The 26,962-nt window shown below is 40.7% G+C and overlaps 1 protein-coding gene across 3 annotated transcripts in view; it reads left to right on the top strand.

Annotated features, from left to right (window-relative positions):
* The window catches only part of IGF1R (insulin like growth factor 1 receptor), a 205,326-nt gene that overhangs the window by 160,999 nt on the left and 17,365 nt on the right, over positions 1-26,962 (top strand). For all 3 annotated transcript variants that reach the window (XM_056571842.1, XM_056571843.1, XM_056571845.1), the window contains 11 exons: positions 1,692-1,818; positions 2,419-2,657; positions 4,317-4,484; positions 6,621-6,828; positions 12,589-12,875; positions 14,223-14,359; positions 14,788-14,950; positions 16,053-16,158; positions 16,940-17,010; positions 21,647-21,876; positions 21,978-22,088. In XM_056571842.1, coding sequence (XP_056427817.1) covers positions 1,692-1,818; positions 2,419-2,657; positions 4,317-4,484; positions 6,621-6,828; positions 12,589-12,875; positions 14,223-14,359; positions 14,788-14,950; positions 16,053-16,158; positions 16,940-17,010; positions 21,647-21,876; positions 21,978-22,088 — 1,847 coding nt within the window. The remainder of the gene's footprint in view (positions 1-1,691; positions 1,819-2,418; positions 2,658-4,316; positions 4,485-6,620; positions 6,829-12,588; positions 12,876-14,222; positions 14,360-14,787; positions 14,951-16,052; positions 16,159-16,939; positions 17,011-21,646; positions 21,877-21,977; positions 22,089-26,962) is intronic.

The following is a 26,962-nucleotide window of genomic DNA, read 5'->3' on the forward strand; positions in this document are numbered from 1 at the left end:
ATTAGCATATTAATAACGATGTGGGGCAGATGGAGAATATGGAGGAAGCATGGGAGCTGGCTTCCTGCCTCCAATGCATGGAGCTGCACAATGCAGCTAAAGATTATAATGCCAGAACTCTGAAAATATTCAATGGATTTAAGTGACTCCTCTTTGTAAAGGTGTTCACACTAGTATATTGGGTTTTCTGTTGGTAAACTGGGTGTCGGCTTCTCTTTAAGAAATTAATAGAGAACTTAGTATGAAGTCAAGGAGGTGGACATTGCTGTCCCCCATCTCGCTGTGCTTGACTGACAGGTTCCCTACGTATGTATATGGGGAGACCTGTCAGCCAAGCCCAGTGGAGTGGGGAGCCACCTTTTGACCAACTGCCCGACTCTGCTTTAACTCAAAGTTAAAATTTAATAAGGGGGTACTCCGGTGGAAAACTTTTTTTTTTTTTTTTTTTTTTTTTTTTTTTATCAACTGGTGCCAGAAAGTTAAACAGATTTGCAAATTACTTCTATTAAAAAATCTTAATCCTTCCAGTATTTATTAGCTGCTGAATACTACAGAGGAAATTCTTTTCTTTTTGGAGCACAGTGCTCTCTGCTGACACCTCTGTCCATTTTAAGAACTGTCCAGAGTAGGAGAAAATCCCCACAGAAAACATATGCTGCTCTGGACAGTTCCTAAAATGGACAGAGATGTCAGCAGAGAGCACCGTGTTCCAAAAAGAGAAAAATTTCATCTGTAGTATTCAGCAGCTAATAAGTACTGGAAGGATTAAGAATTTTTTAATAGAAGTAATTTACAAATCTGTTTAACTTTCTGGCACCAGTTGATTAAAAAAAAAAAAGTTTTCCACTGGAGTACCCCTTTAAGGGAGAATTGTATTTAGGAAGATAGGGCTAGTGCAGGATCTGCCAGTTTTATTAATTGGCCCTGGCAACACTTAAAAAATGTATAACAGGTAGGAGCTGGTGTAGATTTTTGCTGTAATTTATACCTGTTTCTAGTTTAAATTCAGATAACTGTGATGTGCCATTGGAAACCATAGCCTCTTTCTGCATTTTAAGTGGAGAAATTGGTGTAAAACTGTTGAAAATTCATGTTGCACAACTGAGATCTGATAAAAATGTGACTTTTTAAAATTAGAAAACTGTCAGACATAGGTTTGTAAATTCTCCTCCTTCTGCAGCATTTCAAAGTAAATCAAAGTGCATTATAGTAAGGGTGCCCCTGCCAGGTTAATGGTGCCTATGATTCGGCAGCATGAATTAACTGGTCAAAGACAACGGACTTTACATCGATAACCCAACAACATCACTGATGTCCTTATGTTTATAGCCTTTTTGTAGCTAGCTTATAGAATCTGATATAAAATACCATTTAATTTTAGATGTATATATGCCGTTATATAGAACAACATGGGCTGATTATGTTAATATGTAATGATATATAGTTTAATTATGTTCATACAGGGAAGTCACCTACAGTTTACTGGGTTTTTCCAGTAAGTTATCAATGATGGTCAGTCCACAAGTGAGTAGGACTGAGCTCCTTACCAGGCACATCCACAACCTTATGTATGGAGCTTTGCCTGTGTAGAAAATCATGTTAAGATGCCCCATTGTTTGTGTATATTTGTATAGAAAACAGTTTAATCATGTTTTGCTGAGAGTTCATATAACTTAACATTATTTCCACAGGTGCGACCTATACTCTGAATTTCATCTCTAACTCCACAAGTAAGAACAGAATACTACTGAAATGGCAACGTTACAGGCCCCCTGATTATAGAGACCTCATCAGCTTCACTGTCTACTATAAAGAAGCGTAAGTCCTGGGCTTTTTCAAAATTTCACAATTCCTTTATGGTGGTAGAAGTTAATGTCCCCCAGTTTTATGCATACACTGGTTCCAGAGTAAGGCTTCTTTTACACTGAGGTTTGTGCCAGTCAGTGTACCGGCCGTTAGGAAGCTAGCGGGAGAAAAATTTGTGCATGACATGTCTTGTTCTACCGCTATCTTCAGCCGCAATAATGGGAGTTTTAATGGACGTTAGAGGAGTCCCATTTAAGTGAATGGGATTCTCTTTGCCTCTATGACTCCCGTTAGGCTCCATAACAATAAAGGACGTTAATGGCAGACAAAGTAGGGGAAAAAAAGCCATTAACGTCCGTTTGTAACGGAGCCTCAAATACAGTGTGAAAGAAATTAGGGGTAGCAGTAGGAAAACTGCTGAAAATTCGGCAAGCCTGCTACTTGCGACATCAATATCAAGTAATTTTTAGACAGTTGTTAGTCTAAAGTAGCAACAGGAATGATAATAACATGGCTACCATGATTATACATGTAGACCTGTTTGTTCATAATCATGTTCTTGAGGGTAAAAAAATACTCATTTTACTTGGTGTTCTCCTTTTCCAATGTCAGCCCTGTTCCTAATGTGACGGAATATGATGGTCAAGATGCATGTGGGTCGAACAGCTGGAATATGGTGGATGTAGACCTACCAGAAAGTAAGGATCAGAACCCAGGGATTCTCCTGCAGGGCCTGAAGCCCTGGACTTCCTATGCAATCTTTGTAAAAGCCCTTACATTGACTATGTTGGAAAACCATCAGATTCATGGAGCCAAGAGCAAAATTGTTTACATTCGGACAGATGCTGCAGGTATTTGGAGAGGATTTTTTCTTATAGTTACAATACACATCTAAAAATTGGCTTTACTTTACTTTATCCTCATGTACAGTGCACAGTTGGCTTTGTAGGTAAATCATTCTCAGGCAGCATGATTGTAGTTTTTAAAATAATAAAAATAAATAAATAAAAACTCATAGGTGGGTAATTATTACCACATCATTTAGTACAGCCACCATTTAAAGAGTATCTGTGGCCAACCCCCCCCAAAAAAGGACATCACAGTATCATTAAATAGCTGAGGATATACTGATCGCACACCCTTTTACAGTTTTTTGGTAAGGGAATCAGTCAGATGGGTGTGAACTTAATTAAAAAAAATGGGATGATGGTGGATTATACAGTCAGGGAGTGTGAATGTTGTACATTGAGGGGTGTGTATGCCTAATACCCCCCCCCCAAATCACTATATAACCTGACCCATCACCTTATAGTCACTTTCATAAAAAGATGTGTGTTCGGGACATCCTAAGCTATTTTATGTTCTCATTTTTTTGGGGTTGGCCACAGGTCCTGTTTAGCCCAGTATTTCCCAACCTGTGTGTCTCAAGCTGTTGCAATACTACTCATTGCATGCTAGGAGTTGTAGTTTGCAACCGCTGGATGCACACTGGTTGGGAAAAACGGCTTTAACGATTTTACTGGCAAGAATGGATGTAATTCATCATGACTTTTATCCTTTGCTGCAGCAAAAAATATAAAGCTTAGTGCTCGGATTCATTCTAAACACCATAGTGTAAAGCTTTCAGTGAACAGCACTTGAAAACCTTTAAAATCTAATAACTATAAGTTTTTATTTGAACTTAAAATCTGGTGTGTCATGTCAAAACAGTCTGAAATTTTATTCTGAATCAGCCAACTAGTCTATGATAGCAGAATGGTTAATGAATTGACCATTTTGCTTTCCAACCTGTGACTCTCCAAACTGCAATCCTACAGCCTTCATACCTGCTGAGGATTTACAGATTTAAGCAGTGTAAAAAGTGGAGAACGGCAAAAGGCGCCTAGTGTGATACCGCAAAGGAAAGAGGCAAAAGTGAAACAATGCACTAATGGGCATGTAGAGCCCGTAGGTTTTGGGTGCTCACCTTAGGCGAGCAGAAAACCCACAGCAGGGGTTATGAACTGTAGCACTAAAGACAGCTGCTGGGCCCAGGGTGCAGGAGAGGACTGGCCAATCCTGGAGAGAGTCGTGGAAGATAGAAGGGAAAAAAAATTTGGGAGATGGCCCTGCTGATGTCCAGTGTCGATTGAAATGATCAAACCAGAGGAGGAGATTTTAGCCAAAGCTGGATCAATTTATTGGAGAAGAAATTATAACAAACAGTATAACATGTTTCGGGGGACAGCGCCCCCTACTTCAGATCAGTGGTCCACTGATCTGAAGAAGGGGGGTGCTGTCCCCCGAAACGCGTTATCCTGTTTGTTACCATTTCTTCTTCAATAAATTGGTCCTGCTTTGGTTGAAATCTCCTCTGGCTTGTTCATTTCCATCGACACTGGACATCAGCAGCACAGTCTCCAAAAGGTTTTTTTTCTACTATCTTCCAGATTTAGTCAGTGTCTGACAATGCTTATAATTAAATCTTGAGTTGTCCATATCCACTAATGAGTCTTTTTTTTTAATTTTAGTGCCCTCCATTCCTTTGGATGTCATATCTGCCTCCAATTCATCCTCCCAACTGATTGTAAGATGGAAGCCTCCTTCTCTGCCAAATGGCAATCTCTCCTATTACATTGTGCGCTGGCAGCAGCAGCCCCAGGACAGCTACCTGTACCAAGACAACTACTGCTCTAAAGGTGCTTCTCCTCAGCCTGTTTATGGTCTCATGGTGGGGGCCAAGGGGCAGATTTTTTTCCCTCACTTTTGCGTCAAATTAACTTTAGGGTGCACATCTCTTATAAAGACCAACTAATAGGCCTAAATTTATGTTAGTCTGTTATAAAAAGACAGAACAGGAGCGCAATCCTAGTGCATTATCAACGGAGGTAAAATTGAAAAAGTAGGTGAAATTAAATTATGCTCACCGATGTAGGTTATGCTCAGAGCATAACATCTGATTTAGCGTGTATTATAGGAGCGGGTCAGCAGTCCTGGAGTGCCCAATTTCCTCTGGATCTTGGCAGGTAGACAGTAGTAAATGGATCAGAAATATTCTCTAGTCTTTTGTGCTTCTTCCAACAAAACAGAGTGTATATATATAGATAGATAGATAGATATAGATAACATTTCCATAAAAACAGTATTATGCATCACTCAACGCGTTTCAAGCTCAGACTGAGCTCTTTTTCAAGATGTGCAGCGTCTTGAGAAAGAGCTCAGTCCGAGCTTGAAGCGCATTGAGTGATGCATAATGCTGTTTTTATGGAAAATGTTATCAATAACTATACAATTTTATTGGAAGAAGCGCCAAGTCTGGAGAATCTTTCTAAAGAAAGGAAATATGATCAGACCTAGATCTGCACTACAGTTTGCACCATTTTGTATTTAATAATGCTTAAAGGGGTTATCCAGGGAAATTTTTTTTTATATATATATATATATATATATATATATATCAACTGGCTCCAGAAAGCTAAACAGATTTGTAAATTACTTCTATTAAAAAATCTTAATCCTTTCAGTACTTCTGAGCTTCTGAAGTTAAGGTTGTTCTTTTCTGTCTAAGTCCTCTCTGATGAAACCTGTCTCGGGAAACGCCCAGTTTAGAAGCAAATCCCCATAGCAAACCTCTTCTAAACTGGGCGTTTCCCGAAACAGGTGTCATCAGAGAGCACTTAGACAGAAAAGAACAACCTTAACTTCAGAAGCTCATAAGTACTGAAAGGATTAAGATTTTTTAATAGAAGTAATTTACAAATCTGTTTAACTTTCTGGAGCCAGTTGATAGTTTCCTGGAATACCCCTTTAATCTGTCAGAAACCTTGCTGGCCTCAATTTCTTCTAGTTAACTCTGTCCTCTCCTCTTCTCTACCATGACCTGTAAAAACAAATTGTTTGTTCTCTCTTTTACAAATTTGTAGTCCTTTACATGTTTACACCATGTTGGAACATAGTTTAGTATAAGCTCAAGATGGCAAGTTTACCGAAAGAGGTCATCTTCTGTAGATTTCAATGGATTGAACCCCACACAAGTACAGCCAGCTTGCAAATGAATTGTGTGGAGGAAAAAAAAACTGTGAGGTTAAAGCGTCAGATCCTACAAAAGAAATGTTGCTCAATACCTAATCCTGACCATGTAAATCAAATTTTTGTGACTTTATCACCTATATTTATTATAACAATCCCTCTTTTCATTAGCTCTTAGTGTTAGAAATCCTCTCAGGGGAAGGGGGCGTGTCCCTCCCTTGTGGTGGAAGGTGATTGGTGTGTCTGCTCCTGCGGCCTTGTCCATGAGTCATCTCTTGTCCATGACTCACAAACAAGTCTGGTGCTGCTGCAGGACTAGTTAGTGTCCTGGTAGGTATGGGGACCCCTAGTGGTGGGATTTTCAGGAGAAATTTTCTTTATTAGATACAAATATAAACAATTTCAACGATGAGGCGGAGTGACAGCGCTGGAAGGAACACTTCCTTCCAGTGTCGTCATTCAGCCTCATCTTTGAAGCTGTTCATATTACATAATGTCTTTATTTTCCTCATTAACAGCATATAAAAAGTTTTTGCATCTGACTGTGCCTATTTAATATATCCTTATCCCTGTTATAGGTTCATTCCTCGCGCTATGCTGTGATTTTTTTTTCAGTTTTGAGATGTACGCATTTAAATGTTCTAGTATCTGACTTGTCTTACCTGCCTCTTTGCATTTATTTTCTTTGTTCCAGACTTTTATATTTGGTCGCACCCCTGTTCTTTCTCTGATTTGAGAAGACCTTTCCAGTGGGTACAAATGTCTTCACTTCATTTTATTGGTTGTCACTTTTTTTTTAATTTCAGAGAAAGTCCCTAGTCGAAAATATGCCAATGGGACCATTGACATGGAGGAAGAAAATGAGCCCACCAAGCCAGAATTTGGGGAAGGGCACGAAAAGGGAACTTGCTGTAGCTGTCCTAAAACTGAGGCTGAGAAGAAAGCTGAGAAGGATGAAGCGGAGTACAGGAAGGTGTTTGAGAACTTTCTGCACAACTCCATCTTTGTACCAAGGTAATTCAGTGATAAGTTGAAGTTACATATTATACATCTACACACTGGTAGATTTGTATAACTCTGCATCCATTTAATACATAAGGGCTGGGTCCGCCTGTGCAAGAAGTACTAGTTACTAGTTATTGACTCTTAGATACAGGTCTCTGGAGGGATAACCCACCAATAGGGGGGATATGGAAAGGTAAATAAATGCTGTCTCAGAGTCATATATTTTCTACCTCGTCATTTGAACCACTGAACACAACCTTTAAAGGGATTTCAGATGCATATTTGATTCTTTACAAATGCAATAGGAAATATAAAAATTAAAAAAGATTTGTTCTTGGGAGGGTAATTGTAGCAAAGATTTTAAAGGGGTACTCCGCTGCTCAGCCTTTGGAACAAACTGTTCCGAACGCTGGAGCCGGCAACGGGAGCTCGTGGCATCATAGCCCCGCAGCCCCATGCTATCACGCCTCGCCCCCTCCCATAGACTTGCATTGAGGGGGCAGGGCGTGACATTATGGGGGCAGGGCTAAGACATCACTAGCTGCCGGCTCAAGCGTTCGGAACAGTTTGCTCCAAACTCTGAGCAGCGGAGTACCCCTTTAATGTTTCCCAACCTCCCCTTTTAAGGTGTTAAAATATAATGATTCTTCCAAGTAGGCGTTTTTGTAAAAGTTCAACAGTGAACAAGCAGAACTATATGGACATTGCATACAAATACATAGAAAACATGATGGCCTAAAACCGGCTTAGAAATATTTCTCAAGGGAAAAAAGAAGCAAGATACTGCTGTAAGTGGAATGTGAAGCAGGATTGTGTATAATCCTACCTGACAAGTTCAGGCAGTCCAGAGAGGAGAAAAGTTTGTCTAAAGGGGGAGGGTAAAAAAACAATGGAAGGTCCTGATTTCTATTGTACTATAAGATAAAATGTTTCCCTTTTCATATTAAGCCATTTTGAAATATTGTTTCCCACTAACATGTCTTGCATTCATTACATAAAACGTTATGTAACCCAGTATGACGAAAATCATATCTAATCTAAAATTCTAAGTCAAAATCCACTAAGCTCTTGAGACATCCAGTCTTTATTACATCTGTAAACCTGGCTTTCTTGCCTCTCTGTTGTATATATTACTTGTTGGCTATAGGAAGTGTTTATGGAGGAAAACAATTGTGCTGGCTAGATCTTACTACTAGACCATAACTTGAGTGAAAGGGTACATGTCAATTTAGGCTCTTGTTGACATTCCGTATATCTGATACTATGTCCACAACAGACAGTGAACCTCTGTTCACACAACCGTCATGGCTTTCATCACAATGGAAACCTGATGTTAGTTCTGGTCCTTTCAAACAGTAGACAACAACTGTGCCCGAAAGACCCCGTTGACCTGTAAAGGCATGCGTGATGTCCATCGCTTTGACGGCATGCCGCACTTTTCTATCTATCAACTCAGAGCAAACTATAGACAGTGGCTCTGGCAGTAATATGAACATAGCCTGTTTCACTTTTGGCAAAGAAAGGCTATTCTTTTATTCTATTATATTTTGTCAATTCCTCATGGTGTTCAAGATCTCAGTTTATTGGTTATGTCAAGTAGATAGAAAAGTATGTCTTGGTTACATGATGGCACATAGTGGTACTAAATGTAGATGTAGCAGTCTAGGGTAGAGGGAATATGTTTAGTTATTCACATAGAAATCACGAAAAAACATATCCATTGTAATATTTGTTAGTGTTACAGAGAAGAACATAAGTAGACAATAAAGGACAATAGGTAATTGACCTTACATATAGATATAGCTAAGCAGCCCCAATGGTAATGGGTAATAGACTGGACCTGCTCTTGCCCTAGTCTGAATGTCCTGGCTATAAATAGTAGGTCCCTGGTCCTTATGACCATGGCCTACTCTGGAACCTCCTTAAAGTCCCTAGGCTCAGACAAAGATATAGGAGGTAGGGGCTTTATGCGCAGGTACAGTATAGCTGCATAAAGTAACTTCCCAAATGGTACCAGATACATACAACCCGCAATGGGAAATTATTAATCAACATGTGTCATGTAACAAAGTATACACAATCCGTGGGTGTTCCCCAGGGACAGTAATTAGTATTCGCCAACATACATAATTAGGTCAGATAGACATGTAACATCTGATATACACGTATTTATATTCATCCAACGTGTTTCGCTACCTGGACGCAAAACAGGCAGCTCCTCAGGGAGACGTAGGAATACTTAGAGGGGGTCATATACTAACCCGGGCACCAGGATGTGTGTGCCTACACATGTAGAACTATAGATTGTGGATGGTGACGAACGGTACTCCTCGGTATGTTATTAGGAGGGAGGGTCCGTAGAAGGTATGTAGACATAATTAGGTCAGATAGACATGTAACATCTGATATACACGTATTTATATTCATCTAACGCATTTCGCTACCTGGTGGCAACACAGGCAGTTTTTCAGGGAGGCATAGGAATGAACGGTACTCCTCGATATGTTAATAGGAGGTAGGGTCCATAGAAGGTATGTAGACAGTTACCAAACGTAGTAGACGATCTTAAGGATAGGGTGGTGGGCCCATCCGTAGTTAGTTGTCAGGTCCTTTGTGGTAGATAGAGCCGTAGTTCTTGTGGGATATCCACGAGTGAATCCTGTTGGTAAGTGGTATATAAACAGAGAATGGTCGTATCTCTTGGTGTATCCAGAGTACAGGTGCTACATCCGGCCGGATGGTGTCTGGAGATATCAACCTGTTAAGCTGCCACCCTCATGATTGTAGGCTCAGTTGTGTGGCTCGGGCACCATCCTATCCCTAAGATCGTCTACTAAATTTGGTAACTGTCTACATACCTTCTACGGACCCTCCCTCCTAATAACATACCGAGGAGTGCCGTTCTTCACCATCCACAATCTATAGTTCTACATGTGTAGGCACACACACCCTGGTTCCCTTAGTCATTATATGACCCCCTCTAAGTATTCCTACGTCTCCCTAAGGAGCTGCCTGTGTTGCCACCAGGTAGCGAAACACGTTGGATGAATATAAATATGTGTATATCATATTGTTACATGTCTATCTGACCTAATTATGTATGTTGGCGAATACTAATTACTGTCCCTGGGGCACACCCACGGATTGTGTATACTTTGTTACATGACACATGTTGATTAATAATTTCCCATTGCGGGTTGTATCTGGGAAGTTACTTTATGCAGCTATACTGTACCTGCGCATAAAGCCCCTACCCCCTATATCTTTGTCTGGAGGTTCCAGAGTAGGCCATGGTCATAAGGACCAGGGACCTACTATTTATAGGCAGGACATTCAGACTAGGGCAAGAGCAGGTCCAGTCTATTACCCATTACCATTGGGGCTGCTTAGCTAAATCTATATGTAATGTCAATTACCTATTGTCCTTGATTGTCTACTTATTTTCTTCTCTGTAACACTAATAAATATTTCAATGGATATGTTTTATCGTGATCTCTTGGTTACGTGATGGTCACACTGGTGCTGGATGGGCTATAGTTTCAATAGTTATCAGAGCTGTGTCTTCTCTAAAGCCATCTGCCTGGATGATAATCATATGACCAGGTACATATTTTATTCCCTGAACATAAACACTGAATATTTATATGGAACCTGTGCATAGAGATCCTAAAAACTACAGGAATTGGTACAGAATGTATATTGGAAAGTTGAATAACTTTTTTATTAACCCCTTAAGGACCAAGCCCATTTTGGCCTTAAGGACCAGTCCAATTTTATTTTTGCATTTTCGTTTTTCCTCCTCGCCCTCTAAAAATCATAAGGCTAGGTTCAGGCTATGGAATTTACGCCTGCAATTCCTCGTTGAAATTGCAGGCGGAAATTCCACTTGCTAAAATGTATAGTGTAGTGAATGGGTTTCTGTTCCCAAATTCATACTTCGGAATTTGTGAACGGAAAATCTGCTTGGAAATTTCCGCCTGAAGAACGGGGTTGCTATTTCTTCAGGCGGAAATCCGCACGGAACACATTGCAGTCTATTGGAGAGCGCTGGACCCACTCGGAATCTCCGGGTGGAAATTTTCTGCCCGAAAATTCCGTAGTCTGAACCTAGCCTAACTCTTGTATATTTCCATCCACAGACCCATATGAGGGCTTGTTTTTTGTATGACCAATTTTACCATATTTGTAATGACATCACTCATTTCACCATAAAATGTATGGCGCAACCAAAAAAGTATTATTTGTGAGGAAATTGAAAAGAAAATGGCAATTGAGCAAATTTTAAGAGGTTTTTCACGCTGTACACTTTACGGTAAAAATGATGTTTTCTTTATTCTGTGCATCAATATGAATAAAATTATACCCATGTTTATATGCTTTTCTAGAATTGTACCACTACAAAAAAATCTCAAAGTTTAACAAAATTAGTATGTTTAAAATTGACCTTTTTTGACCACCTATAATTTTACAAATTTCTACTCTTTTTGAGATAAAATAGGAAAAAGGGGCCATTTAAATTTTTATAACCTTATTTTTTTTTACTATTTATTATTATTATTTTTTTTTTTTACATTTTTATAGTCCCCATAGGGGACTATTTATAGCAATCATTACTAAACAGCAGCATATACCAAACAGTGCTATGCATAGGCATAGCACTGATCAGTATTATCGGCGATCTTCTTCTCTGGTCTGCTCAATGACTCTCAATGACCCTGGGATGACACGATCGCTGATGTCCGCAAAAACTAGTGGGTCCTGGGACCTGCCGTGCATGATGCGAGCACCAGTCCAGGCTCGCATCATGTACATGACCTAAATGTACGTTATGGTGCATTAAGTCCCACCGCATCATGACGTACATTTACGTCCATTGTCGTTAAGGGGTTAATATATTCTCTAGTGTATTTTCATTAGTGCACAACAAATAACAGATTTGTACATAGCATTTTAATCTTTAAAATATTTTGTTTGACTACAGACAATTGTCTTTGCCAAAAATGTTTTTAAAGGTGGACTTAAGTCCTTAAATCGGTCACGTTAACTAAATGCTTTGAACATGATACCTTATGTTCGCATTGCCCCTTGAAATCCTCCATGTGAGTGGCATCTGGATGCTGAGTGTTTGAAAGCAGTGAGTGAACCTTTCTAAATCCCAGACAAAAGTTAATTCATCACTTGACACAGTCTCTGTTAACACTAGATCAGATTTCCTTGCCAATTTCTGGGAGGGGTCCTCAGTTATCCTGTCTATTTGAGGAGTGTGTAAAACGTATACAGCAGGCTGATGAATGTGTGTGGTGGATGTCATGAATTCATCCTGCCTTGGCTTGCCTGCGTATTTTGAAGGCAAAACTGTTAAAGCAGAAGAGAGGAAGTGAATGTAAGTAGACAAGCGATCCTCATTTGCCCTCTTTTATAAGCGGTGGAAGAGCTGCCTGTGCCTCCTAGCCACATTTGACTGATGTCTCTGTTTTTGCATGTACCTGACATATAAGTGTTTGTGTCCAAGATTTGTACAAAAAATATCAGACAAGTTTGTTACATCAAGAGTGGTTAATTTTATAATCCAACTTTTATGCCTGGCTTGGTTTGTGGGAACTGGAAACAGTCATGCAACCAGTCACTGCCACCTGTATGTTGATATGCAATGGAGTTCCTGTGAATTATTTCCGCAGGGAAATCTGTGAGACAAAGCTTTGCACTGTTTTGTGTTTTTTGAGTGAAAGTAAAAAAAAACTTTAATTCTTTTATCTTTTATATTGGTAGGCCTGACCGCAGACGTCGAGATGTGTTTGCAGTTGGCAATGCAACATTGGCGGGCTACAGCAGAAACGGCACAGCCCAGGACTTCTCTAATATATCAGACTCTGATCCAAAGGAGTTGGAGTATCCATTCTTCGAGACAAAGGTGGACCATAAGTACCAGAGAACGGTCATCTCAAACCTGATGCCATTTACGCTGTACCGTATCGATATCCACAGCTGTAACCATGAGGCAGAAAGCCTTGGTTGCAGCGCCTCCAACTTTGTGTTTGCCAGAACCATGCCTGCAGGTTAGCTCTTGGAGGATGTTATGTTTTAAAGCGGTGAATGTAAAAACTATTCATACAAAAATTTATGTCTATAGGTGCTTTTTTCTGTCATTTCTATTGTTGCTATGGCTCTGCACTTAGTCACCACTACAAACAGTGTATGCGGTCAAGGCTTCTGGCCGTTTTATTTCCAGCTCTGCAGCCACACCGATCAACAGGGGGTTGTCTTGTATCAGCAACCTGATGATCAACTATTTACCATATTTATCGGCGTACACGCATTTTTTAGACTAAAATTCTTAGCTTAAAGTCTATCTGCGTGTTATATGCCGATAGACTGTTTCTGGACCCGCAGAAGCCACTTTAGTTCAATGATTTACAGCTGGCGCTTTAAATCATTGAACTGTGGGACCAGAGTCCTGCTGCCGCTGCCCGATTCCCTACCCGTCCTTGGATTGCATGTCCCACCGATGCCCGATTCCCTCACCGTCCTCGGGTTGCATGTCCTGCCGATGCCCGATTCCCTCACTGTCCTCGGGTTGCATGTCCCGCCGATGCCCGATTCCATCCTGGTGACCACGCTCTTTATGGTCCTGCAGCGTCCTTGTCTGTCACTGTGCGTCGCGCACTGACTGACGAGTAATGTCGCGTTGAGGACGGCACTTGTGCGCGGCGCACAGTGACAGATAAGGACGTTGCAGGACCATAAAGAGCGCGGTCACCAGGATGGAATCTGGCATCGGCGAGACATGCAACCCAAAGAACGGTGAGGGAATCGGGCAGCAGCGGGACAGTGACATGTAACTATATAACGGGGGATAGGGGACGGAATCAGGCGGCGGCAGGACTATGGCCCCACAGAAGCCGCCTCAGTTCAATGATTTCAAGTGCCCGCTTTAAATCATTTAACTAAAGTGGCTTCTGCAGGGCCAGAAACTATTTTATTGAGGTATACCCACTCACATACGCACCCTCATTTTAACAAGGATATTCGGGTAAAAAAAAAATTTTGAAACTCATTTGGAAAAATGAGGGTGCGTGGTATACCCCGATAAATACGGTATTTGCCTATCCTGTGAAAAGGCCATCGATAGTTTTAGGCCCCAAAACCCCTTTGTTGGGTCTTGTGGTGCAGGTAGTACATTTAATGTATGAATGATTATACCGGTAAAACTGCCTTATTATAAGTAAAGTCATGCGACTTTATGCAGGTGGAGGTGGAGTTTAGTCCATATGAACCACCTACACTGTGGAACGCTATTTTTTAATTTTTTTTACACAACAAAGTAAAAAGCAAAAAAATATATTATTGTAAGTAATGGCAAATATTTGCCATGTACATGCACTTATCTGCCTTTTGTGTTTCAGTTGGTGCAGATAACATACCTGGACCTGTCATCACTGAGGAATCCGATGATAATGCTATTGTCCTGAAGTGGCCGGAGCCTGCTAATCCCAATGGACTCATCCTGATGTATGAGATTGAGCACAAACAGCAGGGGGAGGTAAGATGCATATAATTATAGCGGTAGACCAAGGAATGTCATCAGAGACCTCCCAGCCTGAGTTGAAGTCATTTTCTCCAGGGCCCTATACCACTTTCCCCTGTAGCCATGTAGCATGTAATCAATGATTGAATGAGATTGTAATGGATTCTTCTCCTGTGACCGGCATGACCAACCAATTTTAGATTAATCTGCTGGGCATCTTTTGTCAACATATCACAGTTTTTCTTTAATGTTGTAAATGCTGATTTATGTGATACATAGTGCGGAGGGTCAAATTACATTTGTCTTTTGTGGGTCTGTAGCCAAAAAAAGGAGGGATAAATTACATTCTTTATTTTAGAAAATTCTACATTCAGATTATTCAGGCTTTTTAGGAATTTTTTTCTCCTTTCCACGGTTAAACTTATGTATCCTCTTTATTGCAGCCTCTCAGTAGCGAATGCGTCTCTAGACATGACTACAGTAAGATGGGAGGTGCCAAGCTTACAAGACTAAACCCAGGCAATTATACCGCACAGGTGCGAGCCATTTCACTCTCTGGAAATGGTTCCTGGACCGAGACTGTGTCTTTCTATGTGAAGGAGAGAGGTAAGTAGCATCTTTGCAGTGAACAGATCTCCTGTGAATACTAGTATTTTATCTTATACATCATGTAAAATAAAGCAGGTCATCACATTTCCTACAGATGGTCTGTGGCATGGTCCTTACCACTTTTACATCTCTGCCAACAACAATATCTGTTCCACAAGCTTTAACACAACAAGCAATTATCTCTTCCAGACTGTTTGCTGCACTTAGGTTCAGAAATTAATTCTAAAAAGAAAAGTATAAAGGATAACTTTATTCCTTCTCTTTGGACACAATTCCTGTTTGGTCTTAAACTATGTATGTGGCACCTGAACCATGTAAACTTGGTCTCAATCTCTATTTAACTAGCAAAGTTATATGGACCCATCTTTTATTTCCTAGCCAGGTATTATGGAGGTGGAGCCAAGCTCCCAAAGTGTCAGTCTGGCACACCTCCCCACTTGCCCTCAACTACCAACACCTCGTTGACGAATGTACAGGGTTCTTTAAGTCAATCAAGGAATGGCTGGGAGGTGAGGGAAAGCAAGAAAGCGTGCCAGACTGTGGCCCTTGAGCAGCTTTGCTCCACCTCTTTGACACTTGGCTGAGAAGCAATAGGGCGATTTTATAAGTTTGGAAACCACCATTAGCTCCAGGAAAGGTACAATTAGCTTTTATACGTCAACAGCTATACTATGGCGCCTGCGTCTCTTAACAGCAAATAGATCTCACTAGCCGGCACCCTGGCTCTCCTTTTGAACGGAGCAACATCTCTATGGGAGAGCCGGAGATACACGAGTACAGTGCTAGTGTATCTCCAGCTCTTCCATAGATAGCTGTGTTGACCACTGCCACTCTGAGCACAAGGAGAGTGTTGTGAACAAAAATCTTCCGGGGTACCAGCCAGAAGATCGTGGGTGGTCCCAGCAGTTTGACCCCCTGCACTCAGTCACTTATCCCCTATCTTTTGGGTAGAGTATACAAAGTTAAATGCCAGAGTTCCCCTTTAAGTTTATTTTAAGTATTTTCTTTATGGCTCTTATGTGTTTCATGGAATGTAAATTATTCTCCCTTGTCTTTTCTAGTTCCTCCTCCTAGTGACATGTTTCTCTTTCTTCTGTAGTTATTGAAAATGACAATCTCTTGCATCTGGCTATAATTTTACCCGTCACCACAGTGATTTTGCTTGTGACAATTTCCTTCATCGCCTACTATGTTACAAAAAAGAGGTAAGCTTGGTGTGATGAGTTGTAAGATCTCAGTAAACTATCACTGTTGCACCCAGAGATGATATTTCACTTGCCTCATGACATTTTATAGGCACATGAGTAAATATTGCATCAGGGTTAGCTAAAAACAAAATGGCAGAATATTGGTGTGGACCTTAATTTATTTGCAAATTATTTGTAGTGTTCTTTACCCTAGGGGTAGCATAAGGGAAAGTGTCTAGAAAAAGAGGCATGACTAAGTCTTGGCACCACCTACCTTAATAAATTTGCTGCATTCTATGATAAATGTGTAACCTGTACTTATCATGGGACTACATATGTAGAATAATTATGGCCCATACTGGGGAAGAGGGGAAAGAAGGAATCTCTGTGTTACAACAAATGTGTTATTGTATAACCTTTGCTATGCTTGTAACTGGACCTGCCTATGTTATGTATGAGTGGCAATGCCTTGCATACAAGTGTTGTGTGCTTTTATCTGTCAAGATCTAGGAGGAGCCTTAAAAACCTACATCATTAATACCTAAATGTGCCATATTTTTTCTTAAATGTGTATTGTGGGTAGAATGTCTGAGGTAAAGTAGGAGCCAAATAATAGTTTTTTGCTTTTCTTTTTCCCTTTGAGTGTGAAGTCCTTATGCATCGATGACCGTTTTTCTCTTAATAATCATTGATCCTTGCATCACCAACGTGTTGCTTCCAGGTGGTGGAGCAGATACTAATTTAATATTAACATTCACCATGTTGTTCTCCGTCCTTAAACTCTGTTTCATCTTTGTAGGAACAGTGAAAGACTGGGAAATGGAGTGTTATATGCCTCTGTAAACCCTGAATACTTTAGCGCAGCTGAAAGTAAGTATCATCGAACACTCTAACAATGGATAGTTACAGTGAATACAGTAATTCGCCTCAGCTACATGTTGTACATGGCTGCATTAGAATACTACTTTGTGTACATAGTGTAGCCTGTTGACGTTGTTTGGCACATATAGATATACATTGCCTCAGCTCCTTTGTGTTCCCCTAATGCCGGAGAGGAAATTCCAATTCTTTGTTTTATTACTGAGCAAGTTCCAGCACGAAGCACTCTCCTCTCTCCACCTTGGAGATTAATCAACCCCAAAATATGTTGCTGTTCTTATAGAATGTCATAGTTCATGACCATAGTCTTTCATCTTGAATTCAATAGATCTGTTGTTGTACAAATGTGATGGCTACAATTTGTAGTGTCACTGAGCTTGGAGGATTGTGTCCCTTAAGTCACATTTTATCTAAACAATAACAACCTTGCCAACTATTACATTTTATTTATATTCATCCCGTTTGGTTTGGGATTTGGTTGGTTTCCTTACCAACTACAACCCAGGAAGAAGCACAGGGCCCAGCTGCTTTTTATTTCATACTCTCCACCGTGTGAGTTGTAAATGAACTGGTAATAGGGTCAATGATGTGGTTCTCACATCTGCATTGGTTATCCCTTTAATGCAGAAATTTGCAAGAGAGTAAGCTACAATATTATGATTGTTGTTAATGCTAAACAATGTCTTTCCGGTGTACCCTACCCATCCATATCCAGGCAGCGAACATGGCATTTGTTACAAAGTCCCGGATAACAAATCTGTCTAGTTGACCACTGCTATAGCAATGGTTATAGCAGACAGATTGTTTGCTCTCTAAATTCAAAAGGGTTATCCATAATTATTATTATTATTTTTTTAAAGATATGTACCCAGGCTGTGAAATAAAATAATAAAATATTCTTACTTCTCTCGCTCCCCTGTAAGGTCCGATCTCCTGGACTTAACTAACAGTTTGCTTCTCTGAACTGCAGATGCTACATCACATCACTGCTCTGCCAATCATTTACTTACGCAGGACACTGCTGCGGTCAGTGATTGGCAGTGTGGCGATGTGTCTGCAGTTCTGGGAAGCAAAGTGTCAATGGAGACCCTTCAGGGGAACGAGAGGTAAACAGAGGCTTTATTTTATTACACAGTCTAGGCACAAATCCATTATTTAAGATTATGCCTTGTTTTTAGCTGTGCCATATTTCTCTCTTAATACTGCCTACATTTCCTACAATTCTTCTGAATACCAAGGAGTGGAGTCTTTTCATTGCAGGAGGAAGGGTAGATCAATGTCAAGTTGCATTTCATAGAACCCACTAGAGAGTAGACACTGACGAGGCAATCAATGTGATCAGGGGAGTTTTATAACTGCAGCTAATCATTGTAAGGGCTTACCTACTATATCACTGCACTCCTTGTCTCTATGGCAGAATACAAGAACAAACAGTGTGAGCCTCTGGGACTTAAGCCAATTCTGAGCCAACTGAGCGGTGCTCTTGTATAGGCAAAGTCTGTAATCTCCAATAGCAACAAGAAGAGAGAGAACTGAGCACTCACACGGATAAAGTAACTTCTTGCATGGTTTAATATGTACCTGGTGGCATAAAGGCGAGAAGTGCAGATGGAATAGCGGGGGGATGATAGAGGCGACGTTAAGCACATCTGTGCTTTGTCAGGCTTGACGAAGAGCAGACGGTCCGTCACTGCCACCACGTACATAATAAACCATGCATGAAGTTACTTCATCCGTGTGAGTGCTTAATTCTTTCTCTTCTTGTTGCTATTGGAGATTACAGTATGTAAATAACTGTAGTATTGAGTGGGCATCACATGACAGAGCTGCAGTAATGAAAGGGCTCTATATGTATGGATACAGCAGATATAGGATTAAACAGATGTTGCTAGTGAATTAGCATTTTTAGGATTAAAAATTTTTTATTACTTTTTCTAAATTTGACCAATTGCTTTATTGGAATGTGCGTGTCATAAGACATATAATTAAAGAAATCAAAAGCAGCCAGCCTAGCATGTTTAAGCCAGATGAGACATTATGGAGGCCTTCACATTGACAACATGTTACATTACACTACATAACATACGTTTGAATTGTTTGTCTCATACTTCCCTCTGTAGGGTTGTGGCTGTGTTTCTAACCAGACGTAACAGATGTACCCGGCCCCTGGAGCTGTCTATTACTTATCCACCCAATGTATTCTAAAAATGTTTTTTCCTCCTTATCCCATAATTACTTTCCACCTGGGTTTTGGTTTCTCTGAGCCTCAGGGAGCTTTAATCTGTTAAAGAATTTTTTCTCCTCCCTCTGTCATATCCCCTTAAATCTTCTAGCTTTGGAAGGGTCAGAATTGGCACTTTTTAGCCTTCCTTTGCTTTCAAGAAAGCACATTTATTACTGCCACAACTTCCTTTGACTTCAGACTGTATTGTATAGTGATCACATTATGGTTAACATTAGGTAAAGGACTTGTCACTTAATATTTTTTTGTTGCTCATATAGTATTCATACTGTATATCACATTACTTCCCTTATCAAGTAAACACATGGGCAACCTCCATAGAAAGTCAGTTAACCTATGGCTGTAGAGAACTCGGAGACGTAGACAGGTAGTGCTGTCCTTTTACCAATTTGAGCCAGGGCACTTACTGCCCCACATTACCATTATGAGCCCCTGTTTAACTTAGTTAATAAAGTTGGTTTATGTACACAATACTCCCAAGCATTTGGATTCAATATGCTTTGTGTTATTCACGGCTATCCATCCACTTTGCAAGGTTTGTTTAAAAGGTTCACTATCAAGTTCCATACTCTCTTCTTTATCCTTACCCTTAACGTGCATCAAGCATATATGTCATTGAGAGGGATTTATTATACTGTAAATTAGTTGAATACACTGCTCAAAAAAATAAAGGGAACACTTAAACAACACAATGTAACTCCAAGTCAATGACACTTCTGTGACATCACACTGTCCACTCAGGAAGCAACACTGATTGACAATCAATTTCCCATGCTGTTGTGCAAATGGAACAGACAACAGGTGGATATTATAGGCAATTAGCAAGACACCCCCAATTCAAGAGTGGTTCTGCAGGTGGTGACCACAGACCACTTCTCAGTTCCTATGCTTCCTAGCTGATGTTTTGGTCATTTTGAATGCGGGCGGTGCTTTCACTCTAGTGGTAGCATGAGACTGAGTCTACAACCCTTACAAGTGGCTCAGGCAGTGCAGCTCATCCAGGATGGCACATCAGTTTGAGCTGTGGCAAGAAGTTTTGCTGTGTCTGTCAGCTTAGTGTCCAGAGCATGGAGGCACTACCAGAAGATAGGCCAGTACATCAGGAGACATGGTGGAGGCCGTAGGAGGGCAAAAACCCAGCAGCAGGACCGCTACCTCAGCCTTTGTGCAAGGAGGAGCACTGCCCGAGCCCTGCAAAATGACCTCCAGCAGGCCACAAATGTGCATGTGTCCACTCAAATGGTCAGAAACAGACTCCACTAGGGTGGTATGAGGGCCCAACGTCCACAGGTGGGGGTTGTTCTAACAGCCCAACACCATGCAGGAAGATTGGCAAATTCGCCACTGGCGCCCTGTGCTCTTCACAGATGAAAGCAGGTTCACACTGAGCACATGTGACAGTCTGGAGACGCCGTGGAGAACGTTCTGCTGCCTGCAACTTCCTCCAGCATGACCGGTTTGGCGGTGGGTCAGTAATGGTGTGGGGTGGCATTTCTTTGGGGGGGCCGCACAGCCCTCCATTTGCTTGCTAGAGGTAGCCTGACTGCCATTAGGTACCGAGATGAGATCCTCAGACTCCTTGTGCGACCATATGCTGGTGCGGTTGTCCCTGGGTTCCTCCTAATGCAAGACAATGCTAGACCTCATGTGGCTGGAGTGTCCGCAGTTCCTGCAAGAGGAAGGCATTGATGCTATGGACTGGCCCGCCTGTTCCCCAGACCTGAATCCGATTGAGCACATCTGGGACATCATGTCTCGCTCCATCCAGCTCATGATTTCAGCAGAAAACACTGTGTTCCAAAAGAAAATAATTTCTTCTGTTGTATTCAGCAGATAAGTACTGGAAGGAGTAAGATTTTTTTTTATAGAAGTAATATACAAATCTGTTTAACTTTCTGGCACCAGTTGATTAAAAAAAAAAAAAAAAAAAAAAAAAGTTTTCCACCGGAGTACCCCTTTAAGGACAGTACATCAAAGTTGGATCAGCCTGTAGTGTGGTTTTCCCCTTTGATTTTGAGGGTGACTCCATATCCAGACCTCCATGGATTGATAAATTTGATTTCCATTGATACATTTTGTGTGATTTTGTTGTCCGCACATTCAACGATGTAAAGACGAAAGTATTTCATACGATTAATTCATTCAATCAGATCTAGGATGTGTTCACTTAGTGTTCCCTTTATTTTTTTGAGCAATGTATAAAGAAAGGCATAGTAATCCACTGCCTTCTTTTTGGTCTGCACTATAGGACCTTCTGTAAATGTAGGTGCAGCTGAATCATTCATAGGAAAAACAATATGTACTAATAACAATATATAATGTGATACACAGCATATCCTAAAAGATCTACTCCTGTGACTTACTACTGCCTTCTGTATATCTCAGTGTATGTGCCCGATGAGTGGGAGGTGCCTCGAGAGAAGATAACAATGAACCGGGAGCTGGGACAGGGATCATTTGGAATGGTGTATGAAGGGATTGCGAAAGGGGTAGTGAAAGATGAAGCTGAAACCAGAGTGGCCATCAAAACTGTGAACGAGGCGGCCAGCATGAGGGAGAGGATTGAGTTCTTAAATGAGGCGTCAGTGATGAAGGAATTCAATTGTCACCATGTGGTGAGTGCACACAATCTCATCTGCATGGACTGTTATCTGCTCTTTGACCGGAAACCCAACTAACTACTCATACTTTTTTATCCATTTTTTTTCTTCCTTAGGTGCGGTTGTTAGGTGTTGTTTCTCAGGGTCAACCAACCCTTGTAATCATGGAATTAATGACTCGAGGAGACCTCAAAAGCTATTTAAGATCTTTAAGACCAGACTCAGAGGTTAGTAGAAAACTATAATATCAAGACGAATAATTTGGCAAGACTGAAGACTTTACCGGTCTACCTTTTTTGTTTTTAATATCACTGCACCAAATGTGTTTTGGAACAAGACATCTTTACCGCATAGAATTACAGTGGTGGTACCTTCTGAACATTTGTGGCATATCCACTGGGTATGCCATAAATGTCTTGATAGATATGGGCCCATGTATGGGACCTAAATTAAGCCCTAGAGCTGCCTGTTCCAACCAGAGGCAGTCAGGAAGCTGAAAAGGTGAATGGACTATTTTATGCATGTAATGTACCTCCAATGGACGTTAATGGGGGTTGTGTAAATAGCAAATTAATGTTAGCTGTGCTGTCTGTCATTCTAGAGTTGCTGCAACTGTGTAGCTTGCAGTGCTATAATGTTTTCACAACCCTTATCATCAATGGGAGTTATGCAAACTCAATCAGCCAGGGGGGCCTTTAGTCCCCAAACAGGTGGGGGACCCTCATCTATCAGACATCCACTACTGTGGTCCCTCAAGTTACAATATTAATTGGTTCTTGGACGACCATTGTATGTCAAAACCATTGTATGTTGAGACCAGAACTCTATGGAAACCTGGTAATTGGTTCTAAAGGCACCAAAATGTCATCCAAAAATAGGAAAAAGTGAGGATTAAAGAAAAATAAGTAGATAAATAATAATACAGATTAAGCAAATCCTTACATATAAAAGTAATAAAGATCTGCTGGGAGCTGTAAATCACTGTATATGTCAGTGTTTCCAAAGCAGGGAGCCTCCAGCTGTTGCAAAATTACAACTCCCAGCATGCACGGACAGCCAAAGGCTGTCCGGGCATGCTGGAAGTTGTAGTTTTGCAACAGCTGGGGGCACCCTGCTTGGGAAACACTGGTTTATGTATAGGACAGGAACTTCTTCGGGGTGCTGTACAGTACACGCAATGTCCTAAAAAAGTAACATGGAGTCTCCCTCAACTGGTGTCCAAAGGAGCAGCTAACCCTGGTACAGGTAAAGTGTCCAGAACATGTAATATCTCCATGTACTGTAGGGGGCGCTACCAGACATCTGTCAGTGCATACACTTCAGTAATACAGGGGTTTTACCAGTGAATGCTCTTCCAGACATTGACACATTTCACAGATCTGGATTGTCTATAGCATTTTATGTTGAGTCTGGTTTCACATTACAATGGTCCAGAAAAGACCATTGTATGTTGAAACTATTGTAAGTTGAGGGATCAGTGTAGATCATATAGGTGTATGCCATAAATGTCCAGATGGGAATATCCCTGTAACATAAATGTTTACCTAATCTTTTATACACAATATGTAGTTAGATGTGTTCTGTTCTATATAATTTAACCTGGATGTGTCTGAGATAAATAAATTAATGTGGGCCTTAACTCTTATTCACATGCTAGTTTTTTTGCAGCACCACGCCATATTCCAGCATCCTCTGTACTAGCAAACATATATTCTACCCTAGAATTAATGCAGTCTGTCAGAATTTTTTTTTATTGTCTCCAATTAAAATTGGAGATAATTAAGAGTTACAGTGAACCTGGATATCAATATGTGTCCTATTACAGCTTTGTACTATATGACTGTGTGCAACTTTCCGCATGGTATCAAACCCACTTTCCTTTCCGGCATACGTTAACCCTTCCCACAGAATTGTTCCCAATTTGATTGAAAGCAAGCTCAAGGGGTCATTGGCATGTTACATCTGGAACACAGCTATTTGCAGACATTTCAGCGTTGCAGGTGGAAGTAAACAGGAAAGGGGGTCGAGCAGCTGCTGCTGATGAAGAGTAAGGAGAAAGGTCTGCTGCTGTACTTTGAGAAAGGAAATGAAATCAAGAGGCATTTAGGCAGGAAGAAGCAGCTTATTCTTTATCTTGCTTATAAATTCACTGACCAGCAACATTTTTTTTCTTTATGTTGACTACTGAACATTTCTTCATGGGGATTAAAAGCACCTGATCTCCCTGACACATCCACCAGCTCTCCAGTGTATGGCCCTGCTCAGACTAAAAGAACTAGAAATTCTGCACGGATTCTGCTTGCCGCAGTCTTCCATTGATCTCATTAGGATTCTGCTGCTCAGTTCACAAGTTGCAAGTTCCATAGTGGAACTTCCATTGAGGGATTGGCTCCTGCTGTAAGACTAAGCAAGCAAACTGCCGCAAACATACAGTTGTGCTCATAAGTTTACATACCCTTGCAGAATTTATGATTTCTTAACCATTGTCCAGAGAATATAAATGATAACACACACACTTTTCTTTCACTCATGGTTAGTGGTTGGCTGAAGCCATTTATTATCAAACAACTGTGTTTACTCTTTTTAGATCATAATCCCAACACAAACTACTCAAATGACCCTGATCAGAAGTTTACATACCCCAATTCTTAATACTGTTTATTGCCCCCTTTAACATCAATGACAGCTTGACGTCTTTTGTGCTATTTGTAATGAGGTTCTTCATCTTCTCAGATGGTAAAGCTGCCCATTCTTCTTGGCAAAAAGCTTCCAGTTCCCCTAAATTCTTGGTCTGTCTTGCATGAACTACACGTTTGAGGTCTCCCCAGAGTAGCTCAATGATATTGAGGTCTGGAAACTGAGATGGCCACTCCAAAGCCTTCACTTTATTTTGCTGTAGCCAATGACAGGTCGACTTGGCCTTGTGATTTGGATCCTTGTCATGTTAGAATGTCCAAGTACGTCCCATGCGCAGCTTCCTAGATGATGAGTGCAAATTGTCCGCCAGTATTTGTTGATACGTTACTGCATTTATATTGCCATCAATTCTGACCAAATTTCCTGTGCCTTTGTAGCTCACACATCCCCAAAACATCAGCGATCCACCACCATGTTTCACAGTAGGAATGGTGTATCTTTCATCATAGGCCTTGTTGACTCCTCTCCAAATGTAGCATTTATGGTTGTCTCCAAACAGTTCAATTTTAGTCTCCTCACTCCAAATGACTTTGTGCCAGAAGGTTTGAGGCTTGTCTCTGTGCTGTATCAACAAATACTGGTGGACAATTCGAGATTTTCCTAGTTTTTATGAAGGAAAATATAGATTTTATAACGACAGGAGGCGAATAATATGCTGTCCAAATTCTTTACTACTCAATAGCAGCTGAATAACATAGTACAGATACAGGAGAGAAAAAACTTTAACAGTACAACCAAACATGTTGAACAGGTGTAGGTGTGTTGACCAATCATACATCATGAGAGGTGATATAAGTCCAGGTGACCTAATAACGTCTCCTTTCTTTGATGTGTATAGGAGAAAACAATCCATATCTGCGTCATAAACAGTTAGGCAGGTCAAATCTTCATCTTGAAGGTTGAATCCATAATGACTTGACTTAGGAGGTCAGATTAAAAGAAGAGGAGTCATCCGAGGGAGAAGTCGTCGTAGGCTGGTCTTTTCGTCGAATCTAGTAGGCTGGAAAATATAAATTAATAATATCATTAGGGTTGGGTATGGGTGGGATATTATTCGCCTCCTGTCGTTATAAAATCTATATTTTCCTTCATAAAAACTAGGAAAATCTCGAATTTTATTGCCGACTAGGAGGCTCATAATATGCAAGTTTAAAGCTAAAACATAAGTTTCATAAACAGTCATAGTATCATATATACAATTAATATAATTTTAAAAGACAGACATAGAAACATGAGGTTCAGGGCGGAAATAAAAGGTTCTAAAAGTTGTTTCAGAAGACCAGTCTGCGGCCTTCAAAATATCTGATAGAGAGCCACCCGTGAGTGCTGTTTTTGTAGCCATGGCGCTACGAACTGAATGGGCACCGAAAAGGGATGTGTCAATGCCAGCTAGGGACATGGTAGACCTGACCCATCTAGCTAGAGTAGAAGAAGAAACGGGTAGATGAGGTTTGCAAAAGGATATGAGAAGTTGAGGAGAAGAAGAACGAAGAGAGGAAGTTCTTTGTTCATAGGTACGTAGACAAGAGACCACACATAGATCAGGACGGTTGGGGAAGTAAGGATAGAAAATTGATTGAATAGAAGTTTTGGTGCGTCTGCAAAGGGGGGGAATGGATGTATGGAGGATATATATATATATATATAGAAATAAAGACCGATAGGAATATACTAAACGGGGAAAGATGGTATATATATAAGAAAGTGAAGAAAATATAAAATATATAATGTGTTATCACACTGAGGAAAGTTGAAGTATATATGAAGTACTTAACTCTCCTGTGGAGCAGCAAAGAAAGGAGACGTTATTAGGTCACCTGGACTTATATCACCTCTCATGATGTATGATTGGTCAACACACCTACACCTGTTCAACATGTTTGGTTGTACTGTTAAAGTTTTTTCTCTCCTGTATCTGTACTATGTTATTCAGCTGCTATTGAGTAGTAAAGAATTTGGACAGCATATTATGAGCCTCCTAGTCGGCAATAAAATTTGGCACTCCTCATCAGGAAGCTGCGCATGGGACTTACATGGACATTCCAACATGACAAGGATCCAAATCACAAGGCCAAGTCGACCTGTCATTGGCTACAGCAAAATAAAGTGAAGGCTTTGGAGTGGCCATCTCAGTCTCCAGACCTCAATATCGTTGAGCCACTCTGGAGAGACCTCAAACGTGTAGTTCATGCAAGACAGACCAAGAATTTAAGGAAACTGGAAGCTTTACCATCCGAGAAGATAAAGAGCCACATCCACAACTACCACAAAATACTTCACACTGTCATTGATGTTTAAGGGGGCAGTACATGGTATTAAGAACTGGGGTATGTAAACTTTTTATCAGGGTCATTTGGGTAGTTTGTGTTGTTAAAAATCGTAAACACAGTTGTTTGTAAATAAA

Source organism: Hyla sarda, chromosome 4, assembly GCF_029499605.1.
Source record: "Hyla sarda isolate aHylSar1 chromosome 4, aHylSar1.hap1, whole genome shotgun sequence".
Classification (NCBI taxonomy): Eukaryota; Metazoa; Chordata; class Amphibia; order Anura; family Hylidae; genus Hyla; species Hyla sarda.